Raw genomic sequence first — 17,772 nt, forward strand, 5'->3', positions numbered from 1 at the left:
GCAGCCACGTCTAACTTACATCCGAAACAATACAGCGATTCCACATCCATTATGTTACCCTGTAATTTGTTCCATAAATCAGCAACCCAATTTCCATACCAGTATTTACCCAGGTCTTTTCTGAATCTAAATTTATCCAATTTAGTTAAATTGTTCGTGTTTTATTTTGAATTGATATATATATAAAATCTAATTAATTTCCTCTGTTATACCACTTCGTCCATTTTTTGCACTTCAATCATGTCATCTTTAACTCTACGTATTGCAGAGAATAATAATAATTAAGCATTTTTAACATCATTTTTAACAGAGGAGAAGGGTCTAATTCCGGGGATAAACTTTGCCATCCTTCTCTGAACGCTTCAAGTGAAGCGTTCTATTCTATATTCTATATACGGAGACCAAAACTGAACCGAATGATCTAAATGGGACCCTAACTAGTGTAAATTAAAAAAAATGACAGTAGCTGTCGCTTAGGAAAATAAGCACCAGTATTCCATTATTACATTATTAATAAGTCCACTGCGGGCTCACTATAGCCCGTGCTACTTGGAGCTATTTGTTCCAGGTAGCGAATCTTAAAAAGCAACCACCATTATTCTACTTTCTTTACCTCGTACATTGACGCATTAACATCCCTAATAATGATGAGTCGAATCGTTTCAGGTTTTACAATTGCCACATTGTCTACCTGATATCTGGTAACTGTATAATTATTAACCATGCTGATATCACTGCGCTTTTCAGCATTAAACTGTACTTGCCAGTTTCTCGTCCAGGTTATGTTACCTTTAGCCAACCTGTTTCGGATCAGAGGGGCTAACTGAGGCTTATGCAAACTGGACTTAAATTGTATTTGAAGTATTTTAATTGTATTTGAAGTTTTTTAATTGTATTTGAAGTTTTTTAATTGTATTTGAATTGTTTTTCTTAGACATTTTTATCTATATTTGATGCCTGTCTGACCAATGTTCGTGTCATTATATACAAATCTATAATTCCACCAAGATTCGAACCTGCGAGGTCATGGATCACCCCACTGGCTATCCCACAGTACCAATCCCACCTCACCAGCCATTGCATATATGTATAATGATGAATAAACTGAGCATACAATACCTATGCTATTATATCCCCACCACCCTGTACTTACCTTGGGTGTTGATGAGCGTGAGGAACATGACCCAGAGGAGTATATCCATGTTTGTGTGAGTCTGTAGAGGTGGAGCCCTCCAGACGGCGGCGCCCTTGGGAGACCTGGTAGAAAAGGCAAACTCTCTCTCTCTCCACTTCTAGCGTCCTCAGAATTTTACGGTGTTGATCAGTGCAAAGGACGTTTCACTCTGGATGGATTCCCCGTATTTTCAGGTTTCATTTAATATAAAAAAATCATTAGCGTTGGGTCTTTATAATTTGTTTTTCTCTTTTTCGATTTATGGTTGATGAACGTTCACGCGGAAAGGAATTTAAAACCCTGGATACACTAGAATTGTTTCTAGAGGACAGTAGTTATTGGTTCTCGATTACTATATGATGATTACATCGTTCGGGTTTACTTGTTGTTTAGCATTTGTTATTGATTAGCATAACAAAAATTGATTTATCTTGGATTATTATATATTAACACATTTAAATGTATAGGCCGCTTTAGAATGTAGTGATCACGTTGGAGAGCCACGCCCACGTTGGAGGATGGTGGCCACATTCCAGAGTTATGGCCACGTGGGAGAATGGTGGCCACGAGGAAGAGGGGGTGGCCATGTGGGAGAATAGTGGCCGTGTAGAAGAGTGGTGGCCATGTGGCTAAGGGATGGCCACCCACGGGTGAGTTGTAGCCACGCTGAAGGCACCCTTCACGCACCTTCTCCTCTCACCCTTTTCCCCCACACTCTGATCTGAAGGAAAAAAAGTGAAATTAAATCATGGAACGGTGGGGAAAGCGTCTTGGAGATATACTAGCACATTCAATTAAACAACACATTGACACATTTTGCCTGATAGAGGACTCGGACATGGCTTCTTGCGCAGGCCACCGTGTCCTACACATCTGCTCTCTTTCTGCACATGCCTGAGGCAGTCGATAGCATGCGGACCTTCGTGCATCTTCAGAGCTGGTTCCCAGTCAATCGTTGCCCTTTAAATAAGGGTGCTGTCATCTAATAAAGCCTTGCCATCACTCTGTAAAATATTGTTACTTGCCAGCAAGATTCTGGCATGTATACTGGGAACATTTCCCGAGACAAGATGTATATGTATCCAGAACAACTGTGGGGGAATGCATGAGTGAGATGACTAAGCAATGTTCAGGAAAACTCCATGATGGAACAGAATCATATTTCTATTTTTTTTAGTTTGAATTATGTGCAATACTAATTAAGCTCATAAGAACAACAATGCACGAAGGCTTTAAAGCTGCTAATTTTTCGACAGGATGAAGTTTACTAAAGCTATCAAGAAGGCAACTCTTGAGCTCCGGATCGGGTGGATTGTCTTGAAAACTACTCATCCGTTGGCGGCCAATAGCAAAAGCCTGGGTGAACCGTCTGTCATTCACTAGAAAACAGAAATTGAAACCTGTCATCAACCAGGATGATCAGGTGGTGGATCAACCTGATCATCCTGGTGGATCAACCTGATCATCCTGGTGGATCAACCTGATCATCCTGGTGGATGAAAGGTTTCAATTTCTGTTTTCTAGTGAATGGCAAACGGTTCACCCAGGCTTTTGCTATTGGCCGCCTACGGATTCAGTCCAAAACCAGGACTAAATCTTATCATCCATAGACCGGTAACGTTTTCCAGGACAGAATAACGCTGACAAATATTCAGAAAGCTATAGCCAGCAGCACTTGTGTTCAGGGAATATCCATTACATGATATCTTTTTCTGTCAATGTTTACTTCTTATTTTAAAAGTCAAATGGTGGGCGGCGCTCGCGTCGTTTTGTTTACAAATATAGGTTACCGTTGCAGACTGTGTTGACGAGAGACATAAACAAGAATCATTGCAGATGATTTTGCAATGGGTGGGGGGGGGAGACCTGCGGTCAGATTTACGAAGCAGTTACGCAAGCACTTACGGCTCTGTACATCATTTCTCAATCTCTAGCGGCTTTGTTTACAATTATTAAACAGTTAATGAGCTCCGAAGTACCAGGAGGCTGCTTATAACAATAAAAACAGTTGATTGGGAATTTTGCATGCTTCTAAAGTGTTTAATAAATGTAACCAAAACAATCAAAGATTGAGGAAAGATGTACACGTACGTAAGTACTTGCGTAACTGCTTCGGGAATCTGGCCTCTGGCTTCTGAAAACTGAAGTTCTTCCATACAAAACGTGTGGCAGTGTGTGAAGAAACTTTTCATGTTTTCTTATAAAAAAACGCCTTTAAAGTATTAGAGTATGCTATACCACCGTATCATGGGCATATATATCAAATATGTCATATACCACCTACATGTGGATGGCCTATATGTTGGCCATCGTGTAGCGTGGGTGCTATACGGTGCATCCGACTGAATAATCCTGAATAAATTCAAACCATTCCTAACTCATAATTTAAATGTAAAACATATTTAATAAAAAATCATTTCACTTGTGTTGAATCAATCATGGCGGTGCTGTAATTAAGTTCATGGTTCGCAGTCACACAGACTGGCGGGAATAAACCCAGTAATTGATACCCAAACCGTTTGGGCCGTATCCCCATTCGTCCGACGTTTAGTCCACACTCACACAGTTCAATTTGGTTCTAGTAACTGTCGGAGTGGTGATTGATGTGTTGACCGCTGTTGTGACAATTGATGTGTGGCACTGGCTGGTGCGGTGACGTATGCAGTGGTGCAGTGACTGACGTAGTGAGTGGTGCAATGATTGATGTAGTGAGTGGTGCAGTGATTGATGTAGTGAGTGGTGCAGTGATTGATGTAGTGAGTGGTGCAGTGACTGACGTAGTGAGTGGTGCAGTGACTGACGTAGTGAGTGGTGCAGTGACTGACGTAGTGAGTGGTGCAGTGACTGACGTAGTGAGTGGTGCAGTGACTGACGTAGTGAGTGGTGCAGTGACTGACGTAGTGAGTGGTGCAGTGACTGACGTAGTGAGTGGTGCAGTGATTGATGTAGTGAGTGGTGCAGTGACTGACGTAGTGAGTGGTGCAGTGACTGACGTAGTGAGTGGTGCAGTGACTGATGGAGTGAGTGGTGCAGTGACTGATGTAGTTAATGGTGCAGTGACTGATGTAGTTAATGGTGCAGTGACCTGCACAGAACGGTACAGTGCCAGGTATAATGCACTGGTACACTGGCCGGGGCACTAAACCTTGAAGCGGCTTGTGTAGAGTTGAACAGCAGTGAGTGAGCGAGTACGAGTGAATTTACGTGCTTCTTAATATATATATATATATATATATATATATATATATATAATATATATAATAATATATATATAAATATATATAATGTGTGTGTGTCGTACCTAGTAACCAGAACGCACTTCTCGGCCTACTATGCAAGGCCCGATTTGCCTAATAGGCCGTGTGATTTTCTTTATTTTCAATAAATTGCTTCCAATTCTCGTACTCTCCCTCGCTCCACCAATTCTTCACCAGCATCATCCCCTCTCCCCTCTCACACCTCTCGTCTCCCCTCTCCGGCGTCTCCCAATCTCCCCCTCATCTCTCTTTTCCAACCCCCAACTCCTCCCACCCCGCTCTTCCCATCTCCCCTTCTCAATCCCTCTACACCTTTCTCCTTTCACTATTCCAAAACATATTCCCTGTCACACCACCCGGCCCTTTCCCCACCTCTCTCTCTCTCTCTCTCTCTCTCTCTCTCTCTCTCTCTCTCTCTCTCTCTCTCTCTCTCTCATAAAATAATATAAGAGTTTCTCAATTGCCTTGCGGATTAGTCCGCTAGTGGAAGCTGCCTAGCGGTAGGAAATATATGAAACTATTCTAGTTTCCTTTTGGCTTTGAGAAAGAGACAGGGTTTGATAAAGTCTTAGAAGTTGTGGGTGAATCGTCTTTTTTATGCTATTTAAGCAAAATATGATGAATAGAAAATATTTCATTTTTTTCGAGATCGGTGCATAATTTTTCACATTACAAAAAGAAAACAGTTTTAAAAAAATTATTTTACAAATATTTAGCCAGGCTATAGTAGCCTGTACGTGGGGGTCCAGTTGTGGGGGTCAGTATGTAACTGTTTAACGCTAGCCTGCCCTGTACACCAGACCATTCCCCCTGCAAAGTTGGGTGAGGCTAGCCCAAAGCGTCAGGCCTCCAACCATGGACGGACAAATATTCTCTCTTATAGACATTAATATGACAGACCAGAACTGTTGCTTATGACACTCGTCTGACTATCACTCCAAGCTTCTGATTCTTAACAGTATATCAGATACACCAGCTCGTTCCTCGGGCTTGTGAAGGAGCTTCTGGTGCAGTGTGGTGTAGAATGTTTCGTGGTAATCAAGCATTCTGCTCCTCTCATTCGATACTATCGAGCATTGATTCTTGGATCCCGCCTTTCAAGCACTGGTTCTTTACAGCAATGACTCCTGTCCCATTTCCCTATCATATCTAGTTTTAAAATTATGAATAGTATTTGCTTCCACAACCTGTTCCTGAAGTGCATTCCATTTTCCCACTACTCTCACGCTAAAAGAAAACTTCCTAACATCTCTGTGACTCATCTGAGTTTCCAGCTTACACCCATGTCCCCTCAGGCCTGTGTGTGTGTGTGTGTGTGTGTGTGTGTGTGTGTGTGTGTGTGTGTGTGTGTAAGGAAAAAAAGATATATTGTGCGTTTGTGTTCATGTAAGCTAATACCTATGTATAACCATCTCTTGGTAAAGCTTAACTAATGCTCCCATAACCTAAACTCGCGGAATTTTAAAACTACTTTCAATCTCCCGAAATCCTTCTGGCCAGGCACTCGCAAACTCTAATCTCCCGCTTTTTAAACTTCCTGTTGCACGTGGCTTAAATATTTTGCGTGAGATGAAGGTAGAGCAAAATGTTTTGCATAACGCATTAGCTTTTAAACCTGCTTAAGAAACAGGAGGGTTAAGAGTCAGTGAAGCGGAGAAAAGGGCTCGGGAGCTAAAGTCCAACCTTACAAACACAATTAGGGAAGTGTATCGCACCCTTCTTTACTCCCCCCCCCTAATCCCCCCCCTTCACTTCCAGTATCTCCTTAGGATCGTATGCCCCTCCCCCCCCCAAGCCCCATCTTAAGCCCTCAGCTCTCTCTCCAAATCCAGGTCTTCCTTCCTCCTACTTCCTGTACTAATTCCTGCCATTATATTCCCCTCTCACCATCACGCTCGTCTCCTTGCTTCTCTGCCTATTCTCCTCTCCTCCTCCTCCTCGCCAGTTACCCCATCTTCAACGCGGGTTTTCTCTCCTCCCTTCAGTCCTACCTCTATCTCTTCCTATTCCTACACTTTCTCAAGGTTCTTCCCTACTACTGTAGCTTCTCAGTGATCTCCGTTGCCGTCAGTTATTCAGAGGCAACATAAGGAAAGTTCCTTATATCGGCCGCTCCCAGCTTGAGGTACTTGGTTCAATCATTTGTAGATGGTATGGAGAAGGAGAGAAGATTGGTCACAGGAGAGAGCCTAAGAGTGGAGGTAGTTGTGGTGAGTGAGGGTAATTGGTAAAGAGGAGAGAGGTGAGCTTGATGGATGGAAGCAGGCTCTTGATATATGCTGTTGGAAAAGGGATTAATTCGATTGAGATCAAATAGTTATGGAGACGTGCTGGAAAAGGGATGGGTGGAATGTAAATAGGGAGGTTGGTAGGTTTGGCCGAGGGGAGGATATAAGTCTGGAGCTTATTAATTACTCGTTGTCAACACTGTTTACTGGTTTTAACTATATGCCTTCCTCACGGTTACTATGGACTTTTATCAGGCTCCAGCCTCCTTCTCATGTCATTACCTCGTACTTGCGAACTCGTTCCCTCTATCGTCCTCTTCTCTCTCTTTTCACACCAACTTATCTCCCATTTTCTTGCTCTTCCCTACTCTGTTGTGTGCCCCTGGAATACCTTCCTGAAGCCTCCTTTTTCTCTCAGGTGATCTGTGTCTCATCAGGATTCTGGGTACTACCTCATTTACAAATACCAGTTTTAGTGGTCTATTTCTTCCACGTTCCTGTGCTGTTGCATATGAACCAGGCTATTAATTTCTACTAAGTCTCTCTCAGCCTCATATAGGAATAAAAGTTCAAGGGAAGTGTGGAGCTAATACTTTCCTTTTCGTAAACTTCAGCCTTTTTCTGTTGTTGTCCCGGGAAGCCCTTGAATTATCAGTGTTCTATCTTTCTCCATTATCTACATTGGCTGCTCTTTAATATTCGGAAGTTTGCTATTAGCAGAGCTGTTTGCATTTATGTTTTTCTCAACTATCTTACTTTTCGCTACGATTTTGGCATATCTGTTCCCATTTCCTATTATTTTTAATCTCTCTAATGGCATTGTTGTTAATAGCTGCCTCCATTCCTGGTGTATTCCTCACTTCTCCCACCTTAAAAAGTTATTCGTCGCATCTCTAATTTAGCTCTGTCAATTGGCTCTTCCACTAAGTACTCATGTAATCCACTAAGTACTCATATAATCCACTAAGTACTCGTATAATCCACTAAGTACTCATATAATCCACTAAGTACTCATATAATCCACTAAGTACTCATATAATCCACTAAGTACTCATATAATCCACTAAGTACTCATATAATCCACTAAGTACTCATATAATCCACTAAGTACTCATATAATCCACTAAGTACTCATATAATCCACTAAGTACTCATATAATTCACTAAGTACTCATATAATCCACTAAGTACTCATATAATCCACTAAGTACTCTATAATCCACTAAGTACTCATATAATTCACTAAGTACTCATATAATCCACTAAGTACTCATATAATCCACTAAGTACTCATATAATCCACTAAGTACTCATATAATCCACTAAGTACTCATATAATCCACTAAGTACTCATATAATCCACTAAGTACTCAATATAATCCACTAAGTACTCATATAATCCACTAAGTACTCATATAATCCACTAAGTACTCATATAATCCACTAAGTACTCATATAATGCAACACATTCTTAAAAAATCTTCTCTGTTTCTACCTTCTTTTTTATACTTTTAATTGTCGTTGTCTAACATTCTGCATCTGAGGTTTTGTGGTACTTCAGATTTGTCCAGATTTTTTCCCTTCACTTTTATTGCCATTCCAGATTTTTCCCTTCACTTTTATTGCCATTCCAGATTTTTCCCTTCACTTTTATTGCCATTCCAGATTTTTCCCTTCACTTTTATTGCCATTCCAGATTTTTCCCTTCACTTTTATTGCCATTCCAGATTTTTTTTTTTTTTTCATACAGTGTTCTCTCATATTCAACAATTCCTTCAATATTTTTACTGATTCTAACTTCTATTTGTGCATTTGCTCCTGCATATTTTCCCATTGTTGTTGGAACCTTGTTTTTTTTCTCTTCACATTTGCCTCTACAATGGCTTCACCCCCTGAGCACCACTACCATGCTCCTCTTCTCCATGTGTACTCAGCTCTTTAGTGCCACTACCATGCTTCTCTTCTCCATGTGTACTCAGCTCTTTAGTGCTGCTCATATCCTTAAACCTCCTAGTTAGAGAGACACAAGTCTTAAAATTCTTGATGTGCCATTCCCAACTTAAAAGGCTATGTATCGTACTGTATGTTCGTGTTGTATTCATAGTTGTATTCACCTAGTTGTGTATACATGCGGGGGTTGAGCTTTGCTCTTTCGGCCCGCCTCTCAACTGACAATCAACTGTTACTAACTACTTTTTTTTCTCCCATACATACACACACACACACTCCCAGGAAGCAGCCCGTAACAGCTGTCTGTCTCCCAGGTACCTATTTAATGGTAGGTAACAGGGCATCAGGATGAAAGAAACTCTGCACATCTGTTTCCGCCGGCGCCAGGATCGAACCCGAACCCTAGGATTACGAGTCCTAAGCGCTTTCCACTCAGCCTTAGCCCCCCCCCCTTGTACTGTGTGTGTGTGTGTGTGTGTGGTGTGCGCGCTTATGTGAATGTGAGTATTTATGTGAGTGTGTGTGTGTGTGTGTGTGTGTGTGTGCGCTTATGTGAATGTGAGTATTTATGTGAGTGTGTGTGTGTGTGTGTGCATTCACTTATTTGTTCCCGCAGGATATAGATTTAGCTCCTGTACCCCAACTAATCGCTGGGTGTCTTATACAATGCCACTTACCCTATTCACCGATCATATATTTTTGAAATCGTGAATGGTATTCGATTCTACAAGCTGCTAATATTATCTCATGCCGTTTCCCCACTATTACGTTAAAAGAAAACTTTCTCTTTAAATTATCTGATTCTCAAACATCTAACAATGACCTCTTGTTCTGATGATATTCATATTGAACATCTACTTTTTCCACTCTGTTACTCGACCCTTTGTATTTTGTGTGTATCGTGTCTCCTCCCCCATCATGCGGTGAACAGTGATGTTAATGACTATTTCTTTAGGTTCCTGAACGATGTTCTGACTTTTGTTATTATAGTGCATGCTTCTCCCTCTTCTTGAGATGATTTCGGGGCTTAGCGTCCCGCGGCCCGGTCCTCGACCAGGCCACCATTTCGTTACACATCCCCAGGAAGCAGCCCGAAACAGCTGTCTAACTCCCAGGTACCTATTTACTGCTAGGTGAACAGGTGCATCAAGGTGTAAGACACTCTGCACTATTGTTTCCGCCTCCGCTGGGGATCGAACCCGGATATTATGCTTATAATCTTTTTACAAGTGCTCCAGAGTTAGGTCCACTCTCAGATCTTTTTCTTTAGTCGTTACAAGGAGGCATTTCCCCTTCGTTCTGTACCATTTTGTAACCAGGGCTTCCTGGAGCCCTCCAAAGAGTACCTGATCAACCAGGCTGGTTGATCAGACGACCAACCGGGGGGGGGGGCCTGGTCGGAGACCGGGCTGCTGAGACCGTTGGTCCCCGGAAGCTACACAAGGTAGACACAAGGTAGACACAAGGTAGACCTCCCTACTGGTCTCCTGGCGCCTGCTCATTCTTCCATCACCCTACACTTGTGTTGCAGGGATGTCGACAGCACTGGATCAGGGCTGTTGGCAGCACTGGATCAGGGCTGTTGGCAGCACTGGATCAGGGCTGTTGGGAGCACTGGATCAGGGCTGTTGGGAGCACTGGATCAGGGCTGTTGGCAGCACTGGATCAGGGCTGTTGGCAGCACTGGATCAGGGCTGTTGGCAGCACTGGATCAGGGCTATTGGCAGCACTGGATCAGGGCTGTTGGCAGCACTGGATCAGGGCTGTTGGCAGCACTGGATCAGGGCTGTTGGCAGCACTGGATCAGGGCTGTTGGCAGCACTGGATTTAATAAATTTAACCAAAGCCGTCAAAGATTGAGGAAAGATGTACACATTCGTAAGTACATGCGGTACTGCTTCGTGACTCTGGCCCCTGTTGATGTGAATCTTCTGCACCGAATTGAAAACTATTTAAAGTAACCGAATCATCCAGGTTGTAAACAATCATTCCTCCTACGGAAGTTATCATAGAGATGAGCATTCCCCAAGGCTGGGTGATTGGATCACTCCTGTGGAACAGCAATTTCTATGCCATCCTGAATCTTATAGTAATGACTAATGCCTTTGCAGATGACAGTAAAAATACATTTTCGGGGGGACAAAAAGAAGATGTAGATCCTATCAGTATGATCCATACAGCTATCTTAAGGACGGCAGTGGAAAGTTATTGTTGTCCCAGATAAGACCCATCTGAGGCTCCTCACAGCGGCACCAAATATATCGTCCTGTCATAAGCCCAGACAAGAAAACAGTGACATATAATCGATCAACAACAAAATTAGTGGAAATTGATGACAAATTGTCTTTCACGATACGCGTGAAAAATATTATAGCCAGGTGCACTAGTAAACTAACGTGATAACGGTGTGTTATCGCTACCCAGATGCCGAGGGATCTACAGTCAAGGACTCATGACTCGCTTGTAATTCCTGTTCACAGTCTTCAGTTCTTACTCACACTAGCACACCACTCTAGGTCATGCTGCGCCTAGTTGGAAGCAAAGTTAATGTGCTTGACCCTGTACCATACATGCTAACTCTCGAACACGAGGCTGGTCTGTAAGCACTTGGTCTGTACTCACCTAGTTATGTTTGCGGGGGTTGAGCTTTGGCTCTTTGGTCCCGCCTCTCAATTGTCAATCAACTGGTGTACAGATTCCTGAGCCTACTGGGCTCTATCATATCTACATTTGAAACTGTGTATGGAGTCAGCCTCCACCACATCACTGCCATTCCTCTGTGTAGTCCCTTCCTCAAGAACGAACTACCAAATATGAGGGATAAATTATTTTATTAATAAATTTATCAATAATTTTATTCCTCATGTTTATTTTATTTTAACCACGATTCTCACAAAGTGAACAAGAGGACATAAGTGAACGCTGGAAATGCAAACGAGTCGAAGGATTGTAGGGAAATACTTATATCCTGCAAGGAAGGTCGGCAAGTGAAATACACTGAAAGAGAAAGTTGTAAAAATCACCTCCATTCACACCTTACAAGGTCATGTTCGACAAACGAATTCTGGCGTCACAATAGTTTAATTATCATGCAATGAGGGTAATATAAGGCTAGCAGTCTGAGCATAAAGGGCTAAACATGTTAGGCAAGGACCGCCATCTTCCCCAGCTACCACCACCATCACCACCTTCCTCCTCCCACTAAGACATTAAGGCCAAAGCCTTCATCATCGACTACGTTTGCCTTTCATTACGGCTATGCTCATTCTGGCTCACTCAGGACTGTTGACACAAGAGGGGAAACCCACCCGTCAGAGTACGTCTCCCCACATTAGAGAATGATTCTGATTTAATGAAACATGTTGTTTACATTTGTGAGTGAGTAAAATAATATTAAAGGGGGAAACACTTTGGATTGGCTGGAAATTTAGATCCTGTAATTTGGTTGATAATAACAGATATCAAATTATGTGACTGAGAGTCGTGTAAAATCGTTTTACAGTCAATTAAAATCGATAATTGTTGGTCTTGCTAAGCGGAGTTAAATCGCATGTTTTACGCACATATATTAGTTGGGTACAGTTAAATATAATTATTAGTGTTGACCAAACCACACACTAGAAATTGAAGAGACGACGACGATTCGGTCCGTCCCGGACCTTTATCAAGTCGATTGTGATATCGACTTTTCGATATCGAAAAGTTGACTTTTCATCTGCATAATTATTAGAATTCGTTATTGACACAAATATGAAGAAGATTATAATCAGCTGATAATGAAACATCAAAATTTATGTTAAATACCCGGAATGGTATGAAAGCTGACTTATGGCAATGAATAAAAGCACAGGATATTTCTTTTTGAAGTCTAGAGTGTTTCAAGTATTTAGATTCGAAATACATATTAGTAAGTTCGTCTAGATGTGAATAGGAGCTGCCTCGCAGGGAGCAATAGCTCATCTGTATATTCGTCAACCTTATTCCCTTACGCTAAGATATATTTGAAGTCCTTTCGCACACCCTGGCGGTCCTTAGGCAGCTAACACCGGTGATGTTAGCTTGTATACAGTTCAAGTATGTCGATGCAGCTACTTTCGGGGCTGTTAGACAGCATACAGGTGGTTCTGATGCTGTAGTCTTCAGTTAAGTTGATTTAATCAGAGACGCTTTAGTTACTGAATCAACAAATTGTAAAATTAAGCAAACCTCCAATCTCTTGCCGCAGATGGAGAGTGATCAAACGTTTTAACTGAATAAAAGATATTTAATATGTCTGTATATATAAATATATATATATATATATATATATATTATATATATATATATATATATAATATATATATATATAATATATATATATATATATATATATATATATATAATATATATATATATATATATATATATATATATATATATATATTATATATATATATATATATATATATATATATATATATATATATATATATATATATATATGTCGTACCTAGTAGCCAGAACGCACTTCTCGGCCTACTATGCAAGGCCCGATTTGCCTAATAAGCCAAGTTTTTATGAATTAATGTTTTTTCGACTACCTAACCTACCTAACCTATCCTAGCTTTTTCGGCTACCTAACCGAACCTAACCTATAAAGATAGGTTAGGTTAGGTTAGGTAGGGATGGTTAGGTTTAGTCATATATCTATGTTAATTTTAACTCCAATAAAAAAAATTTACCTCATACATAATGAAATGGGTAGCTTTATCATTTCATAAGGAAATAATTAGAGAAAATTTATTAATTCAGTAAAACTTGGCTTATTAGGCAAATCGGGCCTTGCATAGTAGGCTGACGAGTGCGTTCTGGCTATTAGGTACGACATATATATATATATATATATATATATATATATATATATAATGTTAAATATGACCGAAAAAGTAAGATTAATAATTCTAACACGAATTTTCTCAATATTTCATGTTTCTTTTTACTGTTGATGGTAATTGAAAAATCAATTCTCGAAAATTCATTTTTATTTCTAGTCTGACGTGACGCTTGAACGCGTTTCGTAATAACTTATTACATTTTCAAAGCTTTAGTTTAGACAGCAACCCCCACCAGGAGACTCGAACCCTAGCCAGCACAGATGCTTCACAACACCTGGCATAGCTGGTACACTTTTAACCCACTACACCACTCAGACCCTTAAAAGAGATTGAAATTTTGGGGAATTTAACCTCCCCAAATATCCCCACCTCCCAAGGGCACTAGAGCAAGTGAGAGGTCACTCACATTTTTCATAAAGCTCCTGTTAATATGGAAGAACACCGTGTCTATGCTTTATGCACTAATTTGCTTAAACTCGCAAGTTTTAAAGTTAAACAACTTTAGACAACCCCCCCCCCACAGAGAGAGCGGCCTTTCTCTCAATTCTTTGAGAGGTTGAATGCTCTAGTTTTGTGATATAAAATATAAAGTTTAATAACAGCCAGATGACAAATTTTCTTAGATGTCTTAGCATTCACAAAAAACACCTCACTCAGCTTCACTTTTAATAGAAAAGCTACCCCATACAGACAGCTGCCTCCATTACTTTAGAAACTATGCGAATAAAGGGAAAAAAATAGTGTCGCTTCGGGTCTTTTGGTATTGCAAAATATTTCGTGGTGAGCAACGTATAATGCTGATAGTGTATATACTGTACTCGCACAGGCCTGAGGTGTCTCTCTCTCTCTCTCTCTCTCTCTCTCTCTCTCTCTCTCTCTCTCTCTCTCTCTCTCTCTCTCTCTCTCTCTCTCTCTCTCTCTCTCACACACACACAGAGGAAAGAGGAGGAGTGACCGTTGGTTGGAGAGAATTTATTTCAGACAGCAAACGTGTGTAGTAGTGGAGCGGTGGTGGCGTGGCCGCTGTTACCGCCAGGGGGCGGCTAGTTTACAGCCCACGGTTGTGTGTCGGGGCCTGTGTGTGTTAACACACCTTTCGTTATTACGGCCTGCTAGAATTTTATTGAGCTTTTTGCTTGATCAGTGAATAAAGGATTGCCATGGGACAAAAACAAAACAAAAAAAAAAACATTTTTTTCACTTATAACAGGAACATAATTGAATCTGCTTTAATACAGATTACAAAAGAATGTATTTTGAACATTACCAGTGGTTTATATAACTTAGATCAATTTTTGATAGATCAATTGAAAGGCAATTTGAGTAGGATCATTGTAACACATTTGTCTCACTAATTCATCGTAAATATTTACTATATTATTATATATGCTATTATTATCCATGTGTGGACCTAGTGTTGGGCATAACTGGGAGCTGCCTCGCATGGGCCAATAGGCCTTCTGCAGTTCTTATGCGGCTCTTATTTGTACTCACTGAATTCCCATTCATTTTTTATTGTACCTCACTTCACCTCTCTCTCCTGCCTATATATTTGTCCAATACTTGACTTTTAAGCACAAGGGAGACATCTCCCGTCACGCAGGGTGCAGTCGCACCTCCACAGATCTCCAGTATCATCTATTGATACTGGAAATGGCTCAAAAGGGCCACCACTTACGGGCTATTCATGCCCGTGCCACCTTTTGGGTGGCTTAAACTTCATCAATCAATCAATCGACTTTTAAACCCCACCGCTCCAGTGCCAGGTAAGTCCACTACGGGCTCACCATAGCCAATGCTATTTGCCCCGCTCCTGTGCCAGGTAAGTTACGGGCTCACCATAGCGCGTGTTACTTGGAACTTGTTCCGAGTAGCTGAATCTATAACAACAACAACAACATTCCTCATGCACAAGGGAGACATCTCCCGTCACGCAGGGTGCAGTCGCACCTCCACAGATCTCCAGTATCAGCTCTTGATACTGGCAATGGCTCCAAAGGGCCACCACTTACGGGCTATTCATGCCCGTGCCACCTCTTGGGTGGATTAATCTTTATCACTCTATCGACTTTTAAATCAGCTGGACACCCTCATAAAGACTGTGAAGCAGTATCCGCCCCCGCGGTAACAGCTTGACGATTAAATGCAACCTCAGAATACTGAAAAAAAATTGTACCACCTACGGGCTATTCAAGCCCGTGCCACCTCTTGGGTGGCTTAATCTTTATCAATCAATCAATCAATCAATCGACTTTTAAATCATTCATTCCTTCTGAAGATATATTAATATACGAAAGTACTTAAGGAAATTCCTGTTTCAATTCTTCCTCCGTGGTCTGACACTGTCACATATATATATATATATATATATATATATATATATATATATAACTGAAAACTCACACCCCAGAAGTGACTCGAACCCATACTCCCACAACTGGTATGTACAGGGACGCCTTAATCCGCTTGACCATCACGACCGGACATAAGGAAGTGATAGCCGAGGCTATTTGAACCACTTCCCCGCCGGCACTCGGATGGTAATCTTGGGCATAGCATTTTATCAAATCACCTCATTCTTTGGGGCACACGTGAGGAACACAAATGCAAACAAGCCTGAATGGTCCCCAGGACTATATACAACTGAAAACTCACACCCCAGAAGTGACTCGAACCCATACTCCCACAACTGGTATGTACAGGGACGCCTTAATCCGCTTGACCATCACGACCGGACATAAGGAAGTGATAGCCGAGGCTATTTGAACCACTTCCCCGCCGGCACTCGGATGGTAATCTTGGGCATAGCATTTTATCAAATCACCTCATTCTTTGGGGCACACGTGAGGAACACAAATGCAAACAAGCCTGAATGGTCCCCAGGACTATATACAACTGAAAACTCACACCCCAGAAGTGACTCGAACCCATACTCCCACAACTGGTATGTACAGGGACGCCTTAATCCGCTTGACCATCACGACCGGACATAAGGAAGTGATAGCCGAGGCTATTTGAACCACTTCCCCGCCGGCACTCGGATGGTAATCTTGGGCATAGCATTTTATCAAATCACCTCATTCTTTGGGGCACACGTGAGGAACACAAATGCAAACAAGCCTGAATGGTCCCCAGGACTATATACAACTGAAAACTCACACCCCAGAAGTGACTCGAACCCATACTCCCACAACTGGTATGTACAGGGACGCCTTAATCCGCTTGACCATCACGACCGGACATAAGGAAGTGATAGCCGAGGCTATTTGAACCACTTCCCCGCCGGCACTCGGATGGTAATCTTGGGCATAGCATTTTATCAAATCACCTCATTCTTTGGGGCACACGTGAGGAACACAAATGCAAACAAGCCTGAATGGTCCCCAGGACTATATACAACTGAAAACTCACACCCCAGAAGTGACTCGAACCCATACTCCCACAACTGGTATGTACAGGGACGCCTTAATCCGCTTGACCATCACGACCGGACATAAGGAAGTGATAGCCGAGGCTATTTGAACCACTTCCCCGCCGGCACTCGGATGGTAATCTTGGGCATAGCATTTTATCAAATCACCTCATTCTTTGGGGCACGTGAGGAACACAAATGCAAACAAGCCTGAATGGTCCCCAGGACTATATACAACTGAAAACTCACACCCCAGAAGTGACTCGAACCCATACTCCCACAACTGGTATGTACAGGGACGCCTTAATCCGCTTGACCATCACGACCGGACATAAGGAAGTGATAGCCGAGGCTATTTGAACCACTTCCCCGCCGGCACTCGGATGGTAATCTTGGGCATAGCATTTTATCAAATCACCTCATTCTTTGGGGCACACGTGAGGAACACAAATGCAAACAAGCCTGAATGGTCCCCAGGACTATATACAACTGAAAACTCACAAAACTTCCTTATGTCCGGTCGTGATGGTCAAGCGGATTAAGGCGTCCCTGTACATACCAGTTGTGGGAGTATGGGTTCGAGTCACTTCTGGGGTGTGAGTTTTCAGTTGTATATAGTCCTGGGGACCATTCAGGCTTGTTTGCATTTGTGTTCCTCACGTGTGCCCCAAAGAATGAGGTGATTTGATAAAATGCTATGCCCAAGATTACCATCCGAGTGCCGGCGGGGAAGTGGTTCAAATAGCCTCGGCTATCACTTCCTTATGTCCGGTCGTGATGGTCAAGCGGATTAAGGCGTCCCTGTACATACCAGTTGTGGGAGTATGGGTTCGAGTCACTTCTGGGGTGTGAGTTTTCAGTTGTATATAGTCCTGGG

The 17,772-nt window shown here is 41.9% G+C and overlaps 1 protein-coding gene across 1 annotated transcript in view; it reads right to left on the reverse strand.

The window, feature by feature from the left end:
* LOC138360018 (neural cell adhesion molecule 2-like) overlaps positions 1-17,772 on the reverse strand; it is an 84,939-nt gene that overhangs the window by 36,247 nt on the left and 30,920 nt on the right. The window contains exon 2 of the mRNA XM_069319918.1: positions 1,154-1,895. Within this exon, the coding sequence (XP_069176019.1) occupies positions 1,154-1,202 (49 nt within the window). The 5' untranslated portion in view covers positions 1,203-1,895. The remainder of the gene's footprint in view (positions 1-1,153; positions 1,896-17,772) is intronic.

The sequence above is a fragment of the Procambarus clarkii genome, chromosome 94 (assembly GCF_040958095.1).
Source record: "Procambarus clarkii isolate CNS0578487 chromosome 94, FALCON_Pclarkii_2.0, whole genome shotgun sequence".
In the NCBI taxonomy this organism is placed as follows: domain Eukaryota; kingdom Metazoa; phylum Arthropoda; class Malacostraca; order Decapoda; family Cambaridae; genus Procambarus; species Procambarus clarkii.